Here is a 19,496-nt window from a genome sequence, read left to right on the forward strand (position 1 = left end):
CGGGTGATCAAAAAGTCAGTATAAATTTGAAAACTGAATAAATCACGGAATAATGTAGATAGAGAGGTACAAATTGACACACATGCTTGGAATGACATGGGGTTTTCTTAGAACCAAAAAAATACAATGTCCGACAGATGGCGCTTCATCTGTTCAGAATAGAAATAATTAGCATAACAAAATAATTCGAAGCAAAGATGATGTTCTTTGCAGGAATTGCTCAATATGTCCACCATCATTCCTGAACAATAGCTATAGTCGAGGAATAATGTTGTGAACAGCACTGTAAAGCACGTCCGGAGTTATGGTGAGGCATTGGCGTCGGATGTTGTCTTTCAGCATCCCTAGAGATGTCGGTCGATCACGATACACTTGCGACTTCAGGTAATCCCAAAGCCAATAATCGCACGGACTGAGGTCTGGGGACCTGGGAGGCCAAGCATGACGAAAGTGGCGGCTGAGCACACGATCATCACCAAACGACGCGCGCAAGAGAACTTTCACGCGTCTAGCAATATGGGGTGGAGCGCCATCCTGCATAAACATCGTACGTTCCAGCAGGTGTTTATCAGCTAGGCTAGGGATGATGCGATTCTGTAACATATCGGCGTACCTCTCACCCGTCACGGTAGTAGTTACAAAACCAGAATCACGCATTTCCTCGAAGAAAAAAGGCTTGATAACGGCAGATGTGGTAAATCCAACCCATACCGTGACTTTCTCGTCTTGCAGTGGAGTTTCCACGACAGTTCTAGGACTTTCGGTAGCCTAAATTCTGCAGTTGTGGGCGTTGACAGACCCTCGGAGCGTGAAATGAGCTTCGTCGGTCCACAACACGTTACTCAACCAATCGTCATCTCCCGCCATCTTTTGAAACGCACACACCGCAAATGCCCTTCGCTTCAATAAATCGCCAGGTAACAGTTCATGACGGCGAAGGATTTTGTACGGATAGCATCGGAAGGTACGCCTAAGTGTATGGAATGCCGGTGTGACGTGCGACTGCACGAGCGCTGACTTTCCCGTGCATAGACGAACCCGCAACAGTCTCCATTTCTACCTGAACTGTCTCAGCAGCATTACGCTGTGTGCTCGGTCGGCAACTACGGGGTCTATCGTCTAAACAACCCGTGGCTTCGAAGTTCGAAATCATTCTCGCCACAGCTGCATTTGTCAACGGACCTTTACCCGTTCGAATCCCTTTCCTATGGCGATAGGATCGTAACGTTGAACTAGCACAATCCCCATTTTGATAATAAATCAAAAGCGCCTTTTCAGGTAACGTCAACACGCTGCGTCTGCTGGCGCATCTGATTCTCTCTCTCTCTTTTTTTTTTTTAACACGTGAATAATCAGGTAGGCTGGCAGCGGCATGCTACGCCGCTCTTCAGCCATAGTGTGGACAATAACAGTACAATAATGGAGAATTAAAATGAACATAGTGACAGGCAAAAAATAGTGGTCACAGATACACAAAACACACGGAGCCGTTCACACTCGACGATAACGACACTGAAAACACGTTGACACGGCGCACATAACACTGATGAATCCGACGGCACAAGGGAACGTAGAAGCGTGACGGCGGACACTAAAAACACAAAACGACGTCACACACACGAGATACTGATGGCGATGATCTCCGGCGCACGAAAGTCCACCGTAGCGTGTGCGAGTCCAGGGACCTGCCAAGAGGGGAAGAAAGGTGAGGGGGGGTGTGTGGAGAGGGTGGAGAGGGGAGAACAAAGATGCCAATGGCTGAGGAGATGGGAGGAGGAGTAGAGGGACAGGGGAGGGGCGGCCCAGGGGCGGAGTGGGGAGAAGGGGAGGAGGGACGGAGGGTGCCCAAAGGAACAGACACATGAAGAGGGAGGGAGGATCAAAGTTGGTAGGAGGGGTAGATGGAGGGGAGGAGGACATCATCAGGGAGGGGGAGCTGGCGGAAGGAGGGTGGAGGGATGGAGACCGGGTGGGACGTGGGAATACAGGCGCGGCAGCAGGCGGGGGTGGGAGAGGACGGGTGAGACAAGCGGATGAGGAGGATCGAGTTTGCGGGAGGTGTACAGGATCCGTATCCTTTCAAGGAAAAGGAGGAGGTGGGGGAAGGGGATGAGATCATACAGGATCCGCATGGGGGAGGGGAGACGGATGCGATAGGCGAGGCGGAGAGCATGGCGTTCAAGGATTTGTAGGAATTTATAAAAGGTAGGGGGATGCGGAGATCCAGGCCGGATGGGCATAACAAAGGATAGGGCGGATGAGGGATTTGATTCTCTCTCTCATTACAGCTCCTTTTATACACGATTGTCATGCGCAGTCACTGACGTTTTGCTGTCCAGCGCCATCTGTCGGACGTTTTGTGCTTTCTTTTGGTTCTAATAAAACCCCATGTCATTCAAAGCATGTGTGTCAATTTTTACCTCTCTATCTACATTATTTTGTGGTTTATTAAGTGTTCAAATTTATATTGACTTTTTGATCACACGGTATTTCTGCATTCAATTCTACTGTTAATCTGATATTGCAAATACAGCAACAAGGTTATGCATTATTTTTACTGTTTAATATCACATGTATAATAAATTAATATCTGAATTCTCTGTTCATGAACAGCATATGTTCCTCTCTCCTGTATCCACTAAAGAACCACATAGCGTGCAAAGGAAGACATAACACCAGGCAGGCAAAATTTGTAACAAATCCTCACCATATACCTTGTTTGGTGACGTCGGGGCAGCTGTAGAGTTCTGATGCAAGAGCCGTGCCGTTGATGAGGGGAGGTGGTGGCCAAGTGACAACACACTGGACTAGCTGGTGCTAAACTGTATACCCGGCATGTCCGAAGTCGATGGCGTACACTTGCAATTGGTGGTGATTAGCAACAAGGAGGGCTCGCAAGGAGCAATGAACAGCAACAACGAAGCCAGAGATCCCCTAGACCAGGGTCGAACACACCACCCACCGAGGAGGTGGTCACCAGCACAAGGAAGTCAACCAGCAGTGTGAACAAAAAAATGGTTCAAAGGGCTCTGAGCACTATGGGACTTATCTGCTGAGGTTATCAGTCCCCTAGAACTACTTAAACCTAACTAACCTAAGGACATCACACACATCCATGCCGGAGCAGGATTCGAACCTGCGACCGTAGCGGTCGCGCGGTTCCAGACTGTAGCGCCTAGAACCGCTCGGCCACCCCAGCCGGCGCAGTGTGAACACACCAAGTTGTCTGTATACGAACTTCACATCATGTAGACGCCTGTAGCTACTGGAGGGGAATCCATGGAATTTGGCTGCTGCTTCATCTGGTACTACGATGGTGTTCGGCATCAGTTGCACACGTGGATACTACCTGAGAATATCTGGTGGGAGGGAGGGTCTGATATGGGGAGGGGGAGGGGCGGCGTTAATGGATTTGGGGGGGGGGGTATATATGTGAGCCGGTTACTAAAGTATTTATCCAACGTTTGCACTCTCACCGCGGAATCCGCAGCAGGCTGGAGCGGAGGGACATAATCATTGGGCGATGATGACTTCGTTTGCTCTGGCTGTCTTGTTTGGTCACATGCTCCAGAGTCCTGTAACATTTACCAACTTCACCTTCCAGAGGTGCTGGTCAGCGCTTTCCATGTCCTGAAAGAGCACAACTTCTTGTGAAATAGCGTCTGAAATTCGGGCAGACGGCTGTTTCCTGCCGGGGCCAGCGAGATATACACTTGGCGAACGCTCGTCTCCGTGCAGGGCCCACGGGAAATCGACATTTATTTGGATAGGTACCCTCCAAAGGTCTTAATTTTGTCGTGTGCTATGGAGGACTTGCATGGATTTAAACACGCAGTCAATAATTATTAAACTCGTCTGAAATAGTTACTCGCTCTCCGCCGCACTCGTAAGGCCCTGTGCTATCACGTGCTGCGACGTACGCGCCACGGCCTGTCTTTCTCGTTCCTCCTGTATGACGTAGTTCTGCTGAACGTCGCAAGAACGGTACACTGCCTCTGGCGAAGCCATGGTGGATCACAAGCAATGAAACACTTGCACCATACCTCCATAGAGTGAGAAGCAAAATTTGTTAGAAATCCTCACCATATGACTTCTCTGAGACTCAAACATACATTATACTACAAAATTTGCGAATTTAGTGAACATTGTGAAAAAAAAATCATCACTGGGTTTCAAACCCGCGCACTGCGGCGATATTAGTGGTCGGGAACTGAGTAAACAGCTGCCTGCGTGCTTTTATAGGGCTTGATCAACCACTTGCTTGAATCTGATCCACTATTTTTCGACGCCTTCAGTGTCTAGATCAAATTATTCTAGCTCTCGTCTGAGCAACTGACGCGAGTTACTCCTTATCAATATATTATCTTTTACCCTTCCTACTAAGTGGTAGCTCTTTGCACCTTGGTAACCGTACTTGATACAACTACCTCATCATCACTTATTCCAATCTCTTTGTGGGCACCATCGATTACTCCCTTGTATACGTTTAGCTCTTGAAGAAATCACTAGTGCCACATCTTATACGGCCCATCGCTGTTCAATAAATCTACATCTACATGGATACCCTGCAAATCACATTTAAGTGCCTGGCAGAGGATGTGTACGAGATATTCTGGAAAAATAGCGGGGAAAGGGTTACAAAATATATACCGACTAACTCTGAAAGAAAGAGCAGTTACCCAGAAAAAAAAGGTCTTGTGAATTTTCGGAACAACGTTTCCAGTAATTATTCTATAACGAAATAAAGCTACCGTAGGGACCGGGAAACTGAAACAGTTTGTTGTACTTAATTCCATTCTCTCCGCGCGCTTTCGCTTGCACGGCGCGGCAAGAAAGTTAGACAGCGCGGTAAGCAGGTAAGTTGCGTGCAGTAGATGAGGCTGATCATTATGACACTTCGACCATGTCCTTTGTTTACGGAAAGAACTCATCGCGTTCGCAGAAAAAATGCGCGTCGCCAGCTTTAAGAACGTGCATTACGGACGAGCCGATAAACTACTTATCGTACCGAAGATAAAAGAGCTTTTACTGTCCTACGGCTAGAACATATAAAAGCAAATACTCAGAATACGAGCTCAGTCAGACGGCGCAATGACATGTTTAGTAGCAACGTTGTTGTGTGTGCTTTTCGCCGGTATTTGCTGCGGTAAGTACCACAAAGTAAATATCTTACTTGCTTCACGCTGTATTTACACGACAGTAATTAAGGGAAAGTAGTAGTATACTTCGCCCTGCACGAGTTTGCGATTTATAATAATTACGTCTTTAAAAATTCTCATATGGTTATTGTTGTCCCTTTAAAAAGAAAAAGACCGGAAAATGCAGAATCTTTAAGACAGCAATTTTAATGTGTGGGTGAAAATTATTAAAGTATTTCAGCCAAGAAATCTGCAAAAAGGGTAGCAGAAGTTATTCACAAAAACTAGCGTCGAACATTCTTGAGATATAAGTGTTGCAGAATCTTAGAACATATTCTGACTTCAAATATAACGACGTACATCGAACAGAGTAACATCCTCCAGGGCAACCAACATGGATTTCGAAAACATCAAAACATCGATCATATGAAACCAAACTCGCGCTTTCCTCACTTGACATCCTGAAAGTCATGGACCAAAGCAGTTAGAGAATGCCGAAGAGCATTTGACTTAGTACCACAGTCAGACTTATCATCGAAAGTACGATCGCATGGTGCATCGAGCAAAATTTCTGACTAGATGGAGGACTAGTTTGTAAGGGTACGCTGCATGTTACCTCTGATGCAGAGTGATCATCAGATGTAGGAGTAACAAGTTTGCTTGCGGGCCATCGTCTGCTGCAAGTACAGAAATATTTGTTTTGTAAATAAAACCGCCTTTTCTTGCTGCTCGCATGGCTCTGAGCACTATGGGACTTAACTTCTGAGGTCATCAGTCCCCTAGAACTTAGAACTACTTAAACCTAACTAACCTAAGGACATCACACACATCAATGCCCGAGGCAGGATTCGAGCCTGCGACCGTAGCGGTCGCGTGGTTCTAAACTGTAGCGCCTAGAACCGCACGGTCACACCGGCCGGCTTTCTTGCTGCACTGTAATTTATTTCTCCCAGATACATTACGCCTTTTTTTTTTTAACAATAAGGTATCTTCAGTGAGTCCTAGAACGATACAGTTTTGTTTTGATATGTGTTTTTTTTAGATTGTGAAACAGTTCCTGTCGTGTTTTTTTATGGAAATAAGCAATTCCTTATAGTTTGTGTTGGCACCTGTGTTTCCTTTCATCTGGTCTGAAGGTCGCACTACTACTTCATCTCCGAAACATGAGCACATTTTTATATTACGAACTTTTTTCCTTCGCACTGTTCACCATGATTGTCCTCATTTTTGTGGTGCACTATTGCTGTTTTGCCACTAGTCCATGAACTACGCCACAGAGCCTTTAAACCAAAACTCGAATCAGCTGATCACCAAACCTTTCAACTACTCTCTAATAGCTATTACATTCATATTCAGCTCCCTAAAACTCAAACCATTACCCCCCCCCACCCCACACACACACACATGAAGCAAAAACATATACACACTCTTCAGCTCTCTCTCTCTCTCTCTCTCTCACACACACACACACATTATATCATGCAGAGACTTTAGTTTTCAATATATACTTCGTTAGGTTGCCAACATGTAGGTAAACAAACCAAACCGGAGGAAACACGCAATGAACTCAAAATATTTTCGTTTTTTCAAGCACAGTTTTCGAACAAACGGATATAAATAGTGGCAAAAATAAGGATAAACATGGTGAACAGAGTGGAAGATAAAGTTCGACATATAAAAATGTGCTCATATTTCGGAAATGAAGTGGTAGTGCGACGTCCAGACCAGATGAGAGGAAACTCAGATGCCAACAAACTGAAAGTAATTACTTATTTGCATAGAAAGCGATGTGAACTGTTTTATAATCTAAAAGTAACACATATCAAAAGAAAACTGTATTGTTCTAGATCCCACTGAAGACGCCTTACAGAAAAAAGGCGAAACGCGCTTGGGAGGAATAAATTACAGTGCAGCAAGGAAAAGGTGGTTTCTATTTACAAAACAAAGATGCGGACGTTCCTTTAGGTGTGCCCCCCTGCTGTTCATGTTGTATATTAATGACCCCAGAAATTTCATTCATGGTGCTCTTATCTACAACGAAGTACTATCTGAAAAAAGCTGAACAAACAGTCTTTTGATAAGATTCCGAAGTGGTGCAAAGACTGGCGACTTGCTTTAAATGTTCAGAAATGTAAAACTGTGCACTTCACCAAACGAAAAAAAAGTATCAGTTGCTGCAAAATAAATGAATCACAGTTGTAATAGGTTCTCCCATAAAAGCACTTGGGTATAATAATTTGTAGGGATATGAAACAGAACGGTTACATAAGATGAGTCTAGGTAACGGAAGTGGTACACTTCGGTTCAGTAGTAGAATTCTAGGAAAGTGTGATCAGTCTTCAAAAGCGTCTATGTACAAAACACTCGTATGACCTATTGCAGAATATTGCTCAAGTGTGTGGGACTCGTACGAAGTAAGGCTGTCAAGAGATATTGAATGTATACAAAGAAACGGCAGTATGAATGGTCACAAGTTTGTTTGACCGATGGAACAGCGTCACAGAGATGTGGAAAGAAATGAACTGGAAGACTCTTTGAAGATTATGACCACTGCCCACCGAGAGGTTGAATGCTACCTGGTGACGCCACCGGCACGTGACCCGGATCGGGAAGTACACTATGTGACCACAAGTATCCGGACACCTGGCTGAAAATGACTTACAAGTTCGTGGTGCCCTCCATCGGTAATGCTGGAATCCAGTATGGGGTTGGCCCACCCTTAGCCTTGATGACCCTTCCTCTCTCGCAGACATACGTTCAATCATGTGCTGGAAGGTTTCTTAGAGAATGGCAGCCAATTCTTCACGGAGTGCTGCACTGAGAAGAGGTATCGTTGTCGGTCAGTGAGGCCTGGTACGAAAACGGTATTCCAAAACATCCCAAAGATGTTCTATAGGATTCAGGTCAGAACTGTGTGCAGGCCAGTCCATTACAAGGATGTTTTTGTCGTGTAACCACTCCGCCACAGGCCGTGCATTACGAAAAGGTGCTCGATCATGTTAAAAGATGCAATCACCATCCCTGAATTGCTCTTCAACAGTGGGAAGCAAGAAGGTGCTTAAAAATCAGTGTAGGCCTGTGCTGTGTTACTACCACGAAAACAACAAAGGGTGCAAGCCCCCTCCATGAAAAACACGACCACACCATAACACCACGACCTCCGAATTTTACTGTTGGTACTACACAAACTGGCTCGCCATACTCATACCCTGCCATCGGATCGCCACATTTCGTACCGTGATTCGTCACCCCACACAATTTTCCACTGTTCAATCACACCAAGCGAGGCGTCGTTTGGCATTTAGCGGCGTGATGTGTGGCTTATGAGCAGCCGCTCGACCACGAAATCCAAGTTTTCTTACCTCCCGCCTAACTGTCATAGTACTTGCAGTGGATCCTGATGCAGTTTGGAATTCCTGTGTGACAGTCTTGATATATGTCTGCCTGTTACACATTACGACCCTCTTCAACTGTCGGCAGTCTCTGCCAGTCAACAGACGAGGTCGGTCTGTACGCTTTTGTGCAGTACGTGTCCCTTCACGATTCCACTTCACTATCACATCGGAAACAGTGGACCTAGGGATGTTTATGAGTGTGGCGTATGACACAAGTGACACCAAATCACCTGACCACGTGTGAAGTCCGTGAGTTCTGCGGAGCATCCCATTCTGCTTTCTCATGATATCTAATGACTACTGAGATCGCCGATATGAAGTAACTGACAGTAGGTGGTAACACAATACACCTAATATGAAAAACGTGTTTTGGGAGTGTCCGGATACTTTTGATCACATAGTGTATATGCGGAGCAGAGGCTAATGGGGAATCATTCCAGTGATAATGCGGGCTTGAAACGGAGGAATCCACTAGCATAAGCTACTCCGACGACAGACAAATTGTTATCGCCCCGCGTCTGGAAACCAGCATCTCGGACACGGCGAACCTGGTCGGCTGTATCGTGCTGCTTTCGCGAATATCTCTGCCAAGTGGCTGATGGACTGCAAAACTGCGAGTGGACGACAAGGTAATGGACATCCGAGCCCCATCACAGAATGTGGAGACCAGAGGATTGCCCACTCTGTAAAACGGGACAGGACAGACTCCCATATGGACGAGATAGCCCGCCCAGCTAGCCGCGCGGTCTGACGCGCTGCTTCCCGAACGGGAAGGCGTGCCGGTCCCCGGCACGAATCCGCCCGGCGGATTAGTGTTGAGGTCCGGTGTGCCGGCCGGCCAGCCTGTCGATGGTTATTAAGGTGGCTTTCCATCTGCCTCGACGAATGCGGGCTGGTTCCACTGATTCCGCCTCAGTTACACTATGTCGGCGATTGTTGAGCACTGTCTCCACGTACGCGTAATCAATACTTACTCTACCACGCAAACATTTGGGGTTACCTTCGTCTGGTATGAGACGTTCCCAGAGAGGGGGGGGGGGGGGTGTCCACGGAAGAGCCGAACCGCACAAATAACACTGGGTTCGGTGAGGGGCAGCCTGTTGTGCGGTTGTGAACCACTGAGGTTATGGCGGGAACGAAGCCTCTCCGTCGTTTCTATGCCCCCGGTTCAATACACACATACACACACAATGGACGACATAGTAATAACAATCCCTGGCTTAGAGAAACAACTAAAAGATTTGAAAGTAAATAAATCACCAGGTACAGATGGAATGCCAGTTCCATTTTACAAAGAGTACTCCTACGGTTCAAATGGTTCAAATGGCTCTGAGCACTATGGGACTCAACTGCTGAGGTCATTAGTCCCCTAGAACTTAGAACTAGTTAAACCTAACTAACCTAAGGACATCACAAACATCCATGCCCGAGGCAGGATTCGAACCTGCGACCGTAGCAGTCTTGCGGTTCCAGACTGCAGTGCCTTTAACCGCACGGCCACTTCGGCCGGCTAGTACTCCTACGGCATTGGCCCCTCACCTAGCTTGCGTTTATTGTGAATCTCTCGCCCAGCACAAAGTCCCAAGCGACTGAAACAAGGCGCAGATGACTTCAGTATACACTCCTGGAAATGGAAAAAAGAACACATTGACACCGGTGTGTCAGACCCACCATACTTGCTCCGGACACTGCGAGAGGGCTGTACAGGCAATGATCACACGCACGGCACAGCGGACACACCAGGAACCGCGGTGTTGGCCGTCGAATGGCGCTAGCTGCGCAGCATTTGCGCACCGCCGCCGTCAGTGTCAGCCAGTTTGCCGTGGCATACGGAGCTCCATCGCAGTCTTTAACACTGGTAGCATGCTGCGACAGCGTGGACGTGAACCGTATGTGCAGTTGACGGACTTTGAGCGAGGGCGTATAGTGGGCATGCGGGAGGCCGGGTGGACGTACCGCCGAATTGCTCAACACGTGGGGCGTGAGGCCTCCACAGTACATCGATGTTGTCGCAAGTGGTCGGCGGAAGGTGCACGTGCCCGTCGACCTGGGACCGGACCGCAGCGACGCACGGATGCACGCCAAGACCGTAGGATCCTACGCAGTGCCGTAGGGGACCGCACCGCCACTTCCCAGCAAATTAGGGACACTGTTGCTCCTGGGGTATCGGCGAGGACCATTCGCAACCGTCTCCATGAAGCTGGGCTACGGTCCCGCACACCGTTAGGCCGTCTTCCGCTCACGCCCCAACATCGTGCACCCCGCCTCCAGTGGTGTCACGACAGGCGTGAATGGAGGGACGAATGGAGACGTGTCGTCTTCAGCGATGAGAGTCGCTTCTGCCTTGGTGCCAATGATGGTCGTATGCGTGTTTGGCGTCGTGCAGGTGAGCGCCACAATCAGGACTGCATACGACCGAGGCACACAGGGCCAACACCCGGCATCATGGTGTGGGGAGCGATCTCCTACACTGGCCGTACACCACTGGTGATCGTCGAGGGGACACTGAATAGTGCACGGTACATCCAAACCGTCATCGAACCCATCGTTCTACCATTCCTAGACCGGCAAGGGAACTTGCTGTTCCAACAGGACAATGCACGTCCGCATCCTGCACAGTGCCGTAGGGGACCGCACCGCCACTTCCCAGCAAATTAGGGACACTGTTGCTCCTGGAGTATCGGCGAGGACCATTCGCAACCGTCTCCATGAAGCTGGGTTACGGTCCCGCACACCGTTAGGCCGTCTTCCGCTCACGCCCCAACATCGTGCACCCCGCCTCCAGTGGTGTCACGACAGGCGTGAATGGAGGGACGAATGGAGACGTGTCGTCTTCAGCGATGAGAGTCGCTTCTGCCTTGGTGCCAATGATGGTCGTATGCGTGTTTGGCGCCGTGCAGGTGAGCGCCACAATCAGGACTGCATACGACCGAGGCACACAGGGCCAACACCCGGCATCATGGTGTGGGGAGCGATCTCCTACACTGGCCGTACACCACTGGTGATCGTCGAGGGGACACTGAATAGTGCACGGTACATCCAAACCGTCATCGAACCCATCGTTCTACCATTCCCAGACCGGCAAGGGAACTTGCTGTTCCAACAGGACAATGCACGTCCGCATCCTACGCAGTGCCGTAGGGGACTGCACCGCCACTTCCCAGCAAATTAGGGACACTGTTGCTCCTGGGGTATCGGCGAGGACCATTCGCAACCGTCTCCATGAAGCTGGGCTACGGTCCCGCACACCGTTAGGCCGTCTTCCGCTCACGCCCCAACATCGTGCACCCCGCCTCCAGTGGTGTCACGACAGGCGTGAATGGGGGGACGAATGGAGACGTGTCGTCTTCAGCGATGAGAGTCGCTTCTGCCTTGGTGCCAATGATGGTCGTATGCGTGTTTGGCGCCGTGCAGGTGAGCGCCACAATCAGGACTGCATACGACCGAGGCACACAGGGCCAACACCCGGCATCATGGTGTGGGGAGCGATCTCCTACACTGGCCGTACACCACTGGTGATCGTCGAGGGGACACTGAATAGTGCACGGTACATCCAAACCGTCATCGAACCCATCGTTCTACCATTCCTAGACCGGCAAGGGAACTTGCTGTTCCAACAGGACAATGCACGTCCGCATGTATCCCGTGCCACCCAACGTGCTCTAGAAGGTGTACGTCAACTACCCTGGCCAGCAAGATCTCCGGATCTGTCCCCCATTGAGCATGTTTGGGACTGGATGAAGCGTCGTCTCACGCGGTCTGCACGTCCAGCACGAACGCTGGTCCAACTGAGGCGCCAGGTGGAAATGGCATGGCAAGCCGTACCACAGGACTACATCCAGCATCTCTACGATCGTCTCCATGGGAGAATAGCAGCCTGCATTGCTGCGAAAGGTGGATATACACTGTACTAGTGCCGACATTGTGCATGCTCTGTTGCCTGTGTCTATGTGCCTGTGGTTCTGTCAGTGTGATCATGTGATGTATCTGACCCCAGGAATGTGTCAATAAATTTTCCCCTTCCTGGGACAATGAATTCACGGTGTTCTTATTTCAATTTCCAGGAGTGTATAAGAAGGGTAAAAGAACGAATCCGCAAAATTACAAGCCAAAGACGCACGGACGGTTTACGACGATAGAGGAGAGAGCTATGTGGTTAGATGTTCAACACCATAGGCGACACCATTTTAGAGTTTTTTATATTTTGACGACTATGTGGAGATGCACCTTGGAAGACACGGCTGCAACAAGGGAAGTAGCCACGACGTTTTAATTTTATTATCAATTTTATTGTGCCTGGTGCATATTCCATTTTAGCGAGTTTTAACAGGTTCTTTTACTTTTTATTATTCTGATGATGGAAGGTTGCTTGCCGGCCGGAGTGGCCGCGCGGTTCTAGGCGCTACAGTCTGGAACCGCGAGACCGCTACGGTCGCCGGTTCGAATCCTGCCTCGGGCATGGATGTGTGTGTTGTCCTTAGGTTAGTTAAGTAGTTTTAAGTTCTAGGGGACTGATGACCTCAGAAGTTGAGTCCCATAGTGCTCAGAGCTATTTGAACCATTTTTTTTGAGGTTGACTTCCGAAACGCGTCAATCTTAGTGTTTTACACTATAAATAAGTGGTTGAGCCTATATATTTTTTAACACTGACAGACCGATGTCCCTAACTGCTGTTTGCTGCACAGTCCTTCGACATATTCTCAGTTCGAAAATAATAAACTTTCTTGAGACTGAGAAGTTTATGTCCACGAATGAGCATGGTTTTAGAAGACATCGCTTGTGTGAAACTCAATTTGTTCTTTTCTCACATGATACACTGAGAACTTAGGATGAAGGACAACAGGCAGATTGCGAATTTATAGATTTCCTGAAAGCATTTGACACAGTGACCCATTGTAGGCTGTTAACTAAGGTACCAGCATATGGAATAAGTTCACAGCTATGTGAGTGACTCGAGGACTTCTTAAGTAATAGAACCCAGTACGTCGTCCTCAAGGGCTAGTGTTCATCAGAGACAAGGGTATCATCGAGAGTGCCCCAGGGCAATGTGACAGGACCGCCGTTGTTCTTTATCTACATAATCTGATTTGGGGGGCAGGGTGGGCAGCAATCTGCGATTGTTTGCTGATGATGCAGTGAATTTCCAGTTGATGTGGTGGCAGCTAGCCCTAAATGTGGAAAAAAATTTAAATTAATGTGGATGAGTAGGACGATCAAACCTGTAATGTTCGGATGCAGTATTACAAGTGTCCTACTTGACACAGTCAAGTCGCTTAAATATCTGGGCGTAACGTTGTCAAGCGATACGAGATGGAAAGAGCATGTGAGAACTGTAGTAGGGAAGATGATTGGTACACTTCGCTTTACTGGGAGAAGTTCAAATGGCTCTGAGCACTATGGGACTTAACATCTATGGTCATCAGTCCCCTAGAACTTAGAACTACTTAAACCTAACTAACCTAAGGACAGCACACAACACCCAGCCATCACGAGGATTACTGGGAGAAGTTTAGGAAAGAGTGGTTCATCTGCAAAAGCAGAGCGCATATAGGACACTGGTGCGACCGACTCTTGAATACTGCCCGAGTGTTTAGGATCCTTACCAAATCGGACTGGAGAAAGACATCAAACCAATTCAGAAGCGGGCTGCTAGGTTTGTTACCGGTAGGTTCGAACAATCTGTGTTACGGAGATGCTTTGGGAACTCAAATGGGGATCCCTGCAGGGAAGGCGACGTTCTTTCCGAGAAACACTAATGAGAAAATTTGCAAAACCGGCATTTGAAGCTGACTGCCGAACGATTCTACTACCGCCAACATAAACTGCGCGTAAGTACCACGAAGATAACATACGGGAAATAAGGGCTCATATGGAGGCATATAGACAGTCGTTTTTCCCTCGCTCTGCCTGCGAGAGGAACAGCAAATGAAATTACTACTACTAGTACAGGATGCCTTCCGCCACGCACCATACGGTGGCTAGCGAAGTATCTATGTAGATGTAGATCTGTGGCAAATTTGACAACGGAGTACAATGCTGGTGTAGGCCCAAGTGTTTCTGTGCACACTGTTTAACACATATTGTTGGCCAACTGAGCATGCAGGAAACGACCTGTACGGGTTCGCATGTTGACACAATGGCATCATCCATTCCAGTTGTGGTGGATGAAGAATCACTGATATAGGGCAGTAGGATGAACCAGGTGAACAGCCATTCAAAACAAGCATCGCGCCATGGTGCACGCTGCAGTATTACGCTATGGGGAACATTCACCTGGGCTGCTGTGGAATCTGTGGTAGTAACTGATGGCACCATGACAGCTATGAAGTATGTAAACATTATTGGGAACCACCTGAATTACTGTAAGCTTGATATCTACCCCAGTAGCAATGGAATCTTCCAGCAGGATAAGTGCCCATGTCATAGGGCCAGAATCGTGCTACAGTGGTCTGAGACGCATGGTACTGAACTTGAGTCAGCAAATTCACCTGATGTGAAACCGACGGAGCATATCTGTGATGCAATCAGGCGTCATTTCTGTGCCCGCAAACCACCGGCTGGTAATTTACGGCAACAGCGTGACTTGTGACCAGACGTCTGGTGCCACGTACCTCCGGAAACGTACCAAGGACTTGTCGAATCTATGCTACTAAGAATCGCTGCTGTACTGAGTTACAAAGCTGAACCAACACGCTGTTAAACATGTGAGTGTAATGTCCTTGTATCTTCATTTGGCAGATGTCCACATGTAGTTCAAATGCTTTCCTGATACGCCTACCCTCATCTCTCGCGGCAAACACCACAGGAACCTGCTATTCGGTCGAATGTATGCATCTATCGTCCTGGAGTGCCTTGCAGGTGGCCTGTACATTCAGTATGACAATGCATGACTCCCTCACTCTACAACACAGTCAGAATCGTTCTTGGAACACTCAGCGGGTATGAGGGTGTTTATCTGGTCCTGTGGTCACTTGACCTGAACCTGGCCTCTGCGAGTTGTGGGTTGCAGTTGAGAGCACCGGGACAGGATGGCTCCACAAAACTTTCTAGCCCATGCCCCGATATGTCCTCTATGTCAGTTGCGTAAAATGTGCTGCTATCTGCTACCAGTTAGATTTCTTTAACACTGTTGCTTCTTGTAGGACGTTAGTACCCTACTCCCAAAAAGAGATAAACAGAAGAAGAAAAGACGACAAATTACAGATAATCGCCATAAACCAGAATTGTGCTTTCTGTATGTGAATGTAACACTTCCTGCTTCAAATAGGTGCACAAATGAAGGGCATTTGCACTTTCGTTGTGAACTCTTGGAGAAGGGTACAGTGTCAAGATAAAACCCTGTTTGGATCCTATTTCCCTAAAAACAGTCCCCCGATGCCTTGAATATCAGATAACATACAGATCCCACTCTTGACAGAGATGAATGTACGAATAGGGTTTTTTACAAAAATTTGGCATTCCTGCTGAGAAAAATTTACTTTTATTAATTCTTGGAAACCACAACAAGCACAGTGCCAAAGCTGTGAGCTACAGTAAGCAACCAAACAATTAACCATGATGTTGTAGTAATGTTCCACTTGAGATCCTATGATAGTACATATCGCCATCCGCCGGCCGCTGTGGCCGAGTGGTTCTAGGCGCTTCAGTCCGGAACCGCGCTGCTGCTACGGTCGCAGGCTCGAATCACGGCTCGGGCATGGATGTGTGTGATGTCCTTAGGTTAGTTAGGTTTAAGTAGTTCTAAGTCTAGGGGACTGATGACATCAGATGTTAAGTCCCTTCGTGCTTACAGCCATCTGAACCATATCGCCATCCAGTAAACCTGTCCAGCTAGTTCTCAATGTTCACTGTATGAGCGGACAGAAACAAATTACCAATAGTTTTTTGTTCTCGTATAATAGTGACTTCTCCGTCGGCTAGGCCAGTTTGACAGTACTACTTTTTGTTTATAGTTTGAGAGGTGATTAAATTTAGCGTTTTGTGGGGAGCGCTGGATCATTTGACGGTTCATATCGTCCTCCTGTTTTGGATACTTTGTTTATGTGCTCTCTGCACTTTCTACAGTGCCCTACTTGAACCTGGCTTCAGCTCTGTGAGGTACATTCATGTGTGGTTTTGACTGACTTACAAGGGGATGTCACGACGCTGGGGTCACAGATTTACTTTTTTGTGGACTGGCAAGACAGCCAATCCACTAGGACGGGAGGCCGAAGGGCACGCGTTTAAGCTCACGCAGGCTGGCATGAGGTCTGGAAAATGACAAGGAATTGAGACTAACAAAAAAGGTACGTAGCTTCTGGAATACTTAACTTTAATCCATAATTGGTGAACATCGGTCTGACGGTACATGTATCACAAGATAAATAGCAAATGATAATGGCGCCTTGCTAGGTCGTAGCAAATGACGTAGCTGAAGGCTATGCTAACTATCGTCTCGGCAAATGAGAGCGTAATTTGTCAGTGAACCATCGCTAGCAAAGTCGGCTGTACAACTGGGGCGAGTGCTAGGAAGGCTCTCTAGACCTGCCGTGTGGCGGCGCTCGGTCTGCAATCACTGATAGTGGCGACACGCGGGTCCGACGTATACTAACGGACCGCGGCCGATTTAAAGGCTACCACCTAGCAAGTGTGGTGTCTGGCGGTAACACTACATACTTCACACTTTGTACACCTTTAGTAGGTCATTATTACAACGTAATGTGCACATAGTACGGTGCACTACTCTGGCAATTCCGAGAAAATCGCAAGAGAAGTTTTACGCGTCTACCATGTTACTGATGTATCTGTGCCTAGGTGCTGGTCGTTAGAGTTCGTGGGAATCAAGTGGATTGCCGGCACAGTAGCTCACCGTGTTCGATCAGAGAGCTGCTTGCCCTCTACAATTAAAAAAAAAAAAAAAAAAAAAAACTGAGTGCTGACGTTAACGAATAACTTGAACAAATGTAAAAAAAAAGGAAAATGGTTGTTTGCGTTCGAGCTACATAAGACGAATGTGTATGAGGCGACGGTTCGACTCCTGCTCAAACTTAATTTTTAATCTATGTTTTTTCGTCACTGATTATATTATTTAATTTATATGGCATTTGAGAGGCAACATAATTAAAAAAAAAAAACATCTGTATTTGCGTCAAGTTTTAGTGAATTTCCATGCCATTTGACCACTTACTATTTTAATTAAATTTAATTATCAGAACAAACATATTTATATCTATCGAGGAGTAACTGAAGAAACGCATAGAGTTTTCCTGGAAATATTTGCCTGTTGTGATTTACGAAATCCCTTATACATGCAGTCTGATAAAGCACCCGAAACTACTTTGCACCTCAGCGCTTCGAGCTGCAAATGCCTTATACAGGTTCGTCGAACGCTAACCGCGTTCTCGAACGCTAACCGCTTGACCCCCACGAATTCTGTCAGGTATCTACGCACAGATACATCAGTTACATAATAGGCGCGTAAAACTTCCCTTACAACTTTCTCGGTATTGGCAGAGCAGTGCACCTATCTGCTTGCTCATTATGTTGTTTTAATAACGTACTAAAGGTGTACAAAATTTGAAGTAAATCCATCAACCCAACGTCGTGGCCACCCCTTGTCAGCCAATTTATTTTATGCATGAATTTTACTGGAATCTTCTTTAAGGGCATTGTAACTCTTCTTACTTTCCATACTTTTAGAGAAAATTGGAGAATATTTCCGATTTGTGCAAGACATAGTTTATTTATTTCTTTTACGCATAGATGTTTCACAATAACACATGAGATGACGGCAGAAACTTTATGTTTGCCAGAAAGTGCGTGTGTAACTCTTAAAACGACAATCGTGAACAAACTAGGTGTCTTCAAACGTCTAATCCAATGGCAAACAAAACGACAGCAGCAGAAACGATGTCAAATTGTATAAAATAAATTATATATGGCATTACTGTCACAAAATACGTGGCAGCGTTATGTGAGTCAGAATAATGGGAAAACCGCTGAAGATAGTGCATAAAGTCTGAAACATATATGGTTAAAAGAAAAATAAATGAAAGACTGCCGACTCGCCGAGCTATCCAGCGTAGTTATACGTGCCTAAGGATGCACACACAGAACGCTGGCCAGCCCCCAGGCAACATGGCAGCAGTCCCATTGCGAGTAGAATGTTGCGAGCGCTCCGTTAGCTTTGCATTCTTGCACACACGATTTTTACAGTGACTAATCGATAAACGAATTTGATTTTTGCATTACTTATAGCTCTACGTGTCAACTTCATTGCGAAATGCCCATAATTTCGTAAATGATTATAATTATTGTGATTTTTCTCATTTAAGCAAGGCACTACGCGAAATTCTAAAAGTTTCAATGACAAATAGGAGTCCTATGATTTTGCAGTCGACGCATATTACATCATGCAATGCTACGTATGATATTTAGCTAACATACTGAAATTTTCTTTAGACTTGTGAGGAGATCTCTATCTCCAGTCTTGAGAAAATCGATTTCACGAGCACACTAAGTTTCGATCAGGCACGCCGCGATAAAGCCAGAATGAAATATTTATAACATCCCTTGTACATCAGAGATATCGAAACGCAGGCCGGTGTGGCCGTGCGGTTAAAGGCGCTTCAGTCTGGAACCGCGTGACCGCTACGGTCGCAGGTTCGAATCCTGCCTCGGGCATGGAAGTGTGTGATGCCCTTAGGTTAGTTAGGTTTAATTAGTTCTAAGTTCTTGGCGACTGATGACCTCAGAAGTTAAGTCGCATAGTCCTCAGAGCCATTTGAACCATTTTGAGATATCGAAACGAGTTTTTTAATGGTCAAGATGTGGAACTGTCTCATCTACGGTAATATAGGACATGCAATAGTTCGTATTTTAGTTTTTTCAATGCAATATTGTAAATTTTTAGCATCATACTAGCATACTCATGCTTCCAGAAAAATAATAATAAATTAAAGATGATCTGCATTTTTGCAACTTC

General features: G+C 46.8%; 1 protein-coding gene across 1 annotated transcript in view; it reads left to right on the forward strand.

The window, feature by feature from the left end:
• The first annotated feature begins 5,039 nt into the window (after window positions 1-5,039).
• Window positions 5,040-19,496, forward strand: part of LOC126260243 (chymotrypsin-2-like) — a 168,948-nt gene continuing 154,491 nt past the window's right edge. The window contains exon 1 of the mRNA XM_049957556.1: window positions 5,040-5,146. Within this exon, the coding sequence (XP_049813513.1) occupies window positions 5,092-5,146 (55 nt within the window). The 5' untranslated portion in view covers window positions 5,040-5,091. The remainder of the gene's footprint in view (window positions 5,147-19,496) is intronic.

Source organism: Schistocerca nitens, chromosome 5 (assembly GCF_023898315.1).
Source record: "Schistocerca nitens isolate TAMUIC-IGC-003100 chromosome 5, iqSchNite1.1, whole genome shotgun sequence".
In the NCBI taxonomy this organism is placed as follows: domain Eukaryota; kingdom Metazoa; phylum Arthropoda; class Insecta; order Orthoptera; family Acrididae; genus Schistocerca; species Schistocerca nitens.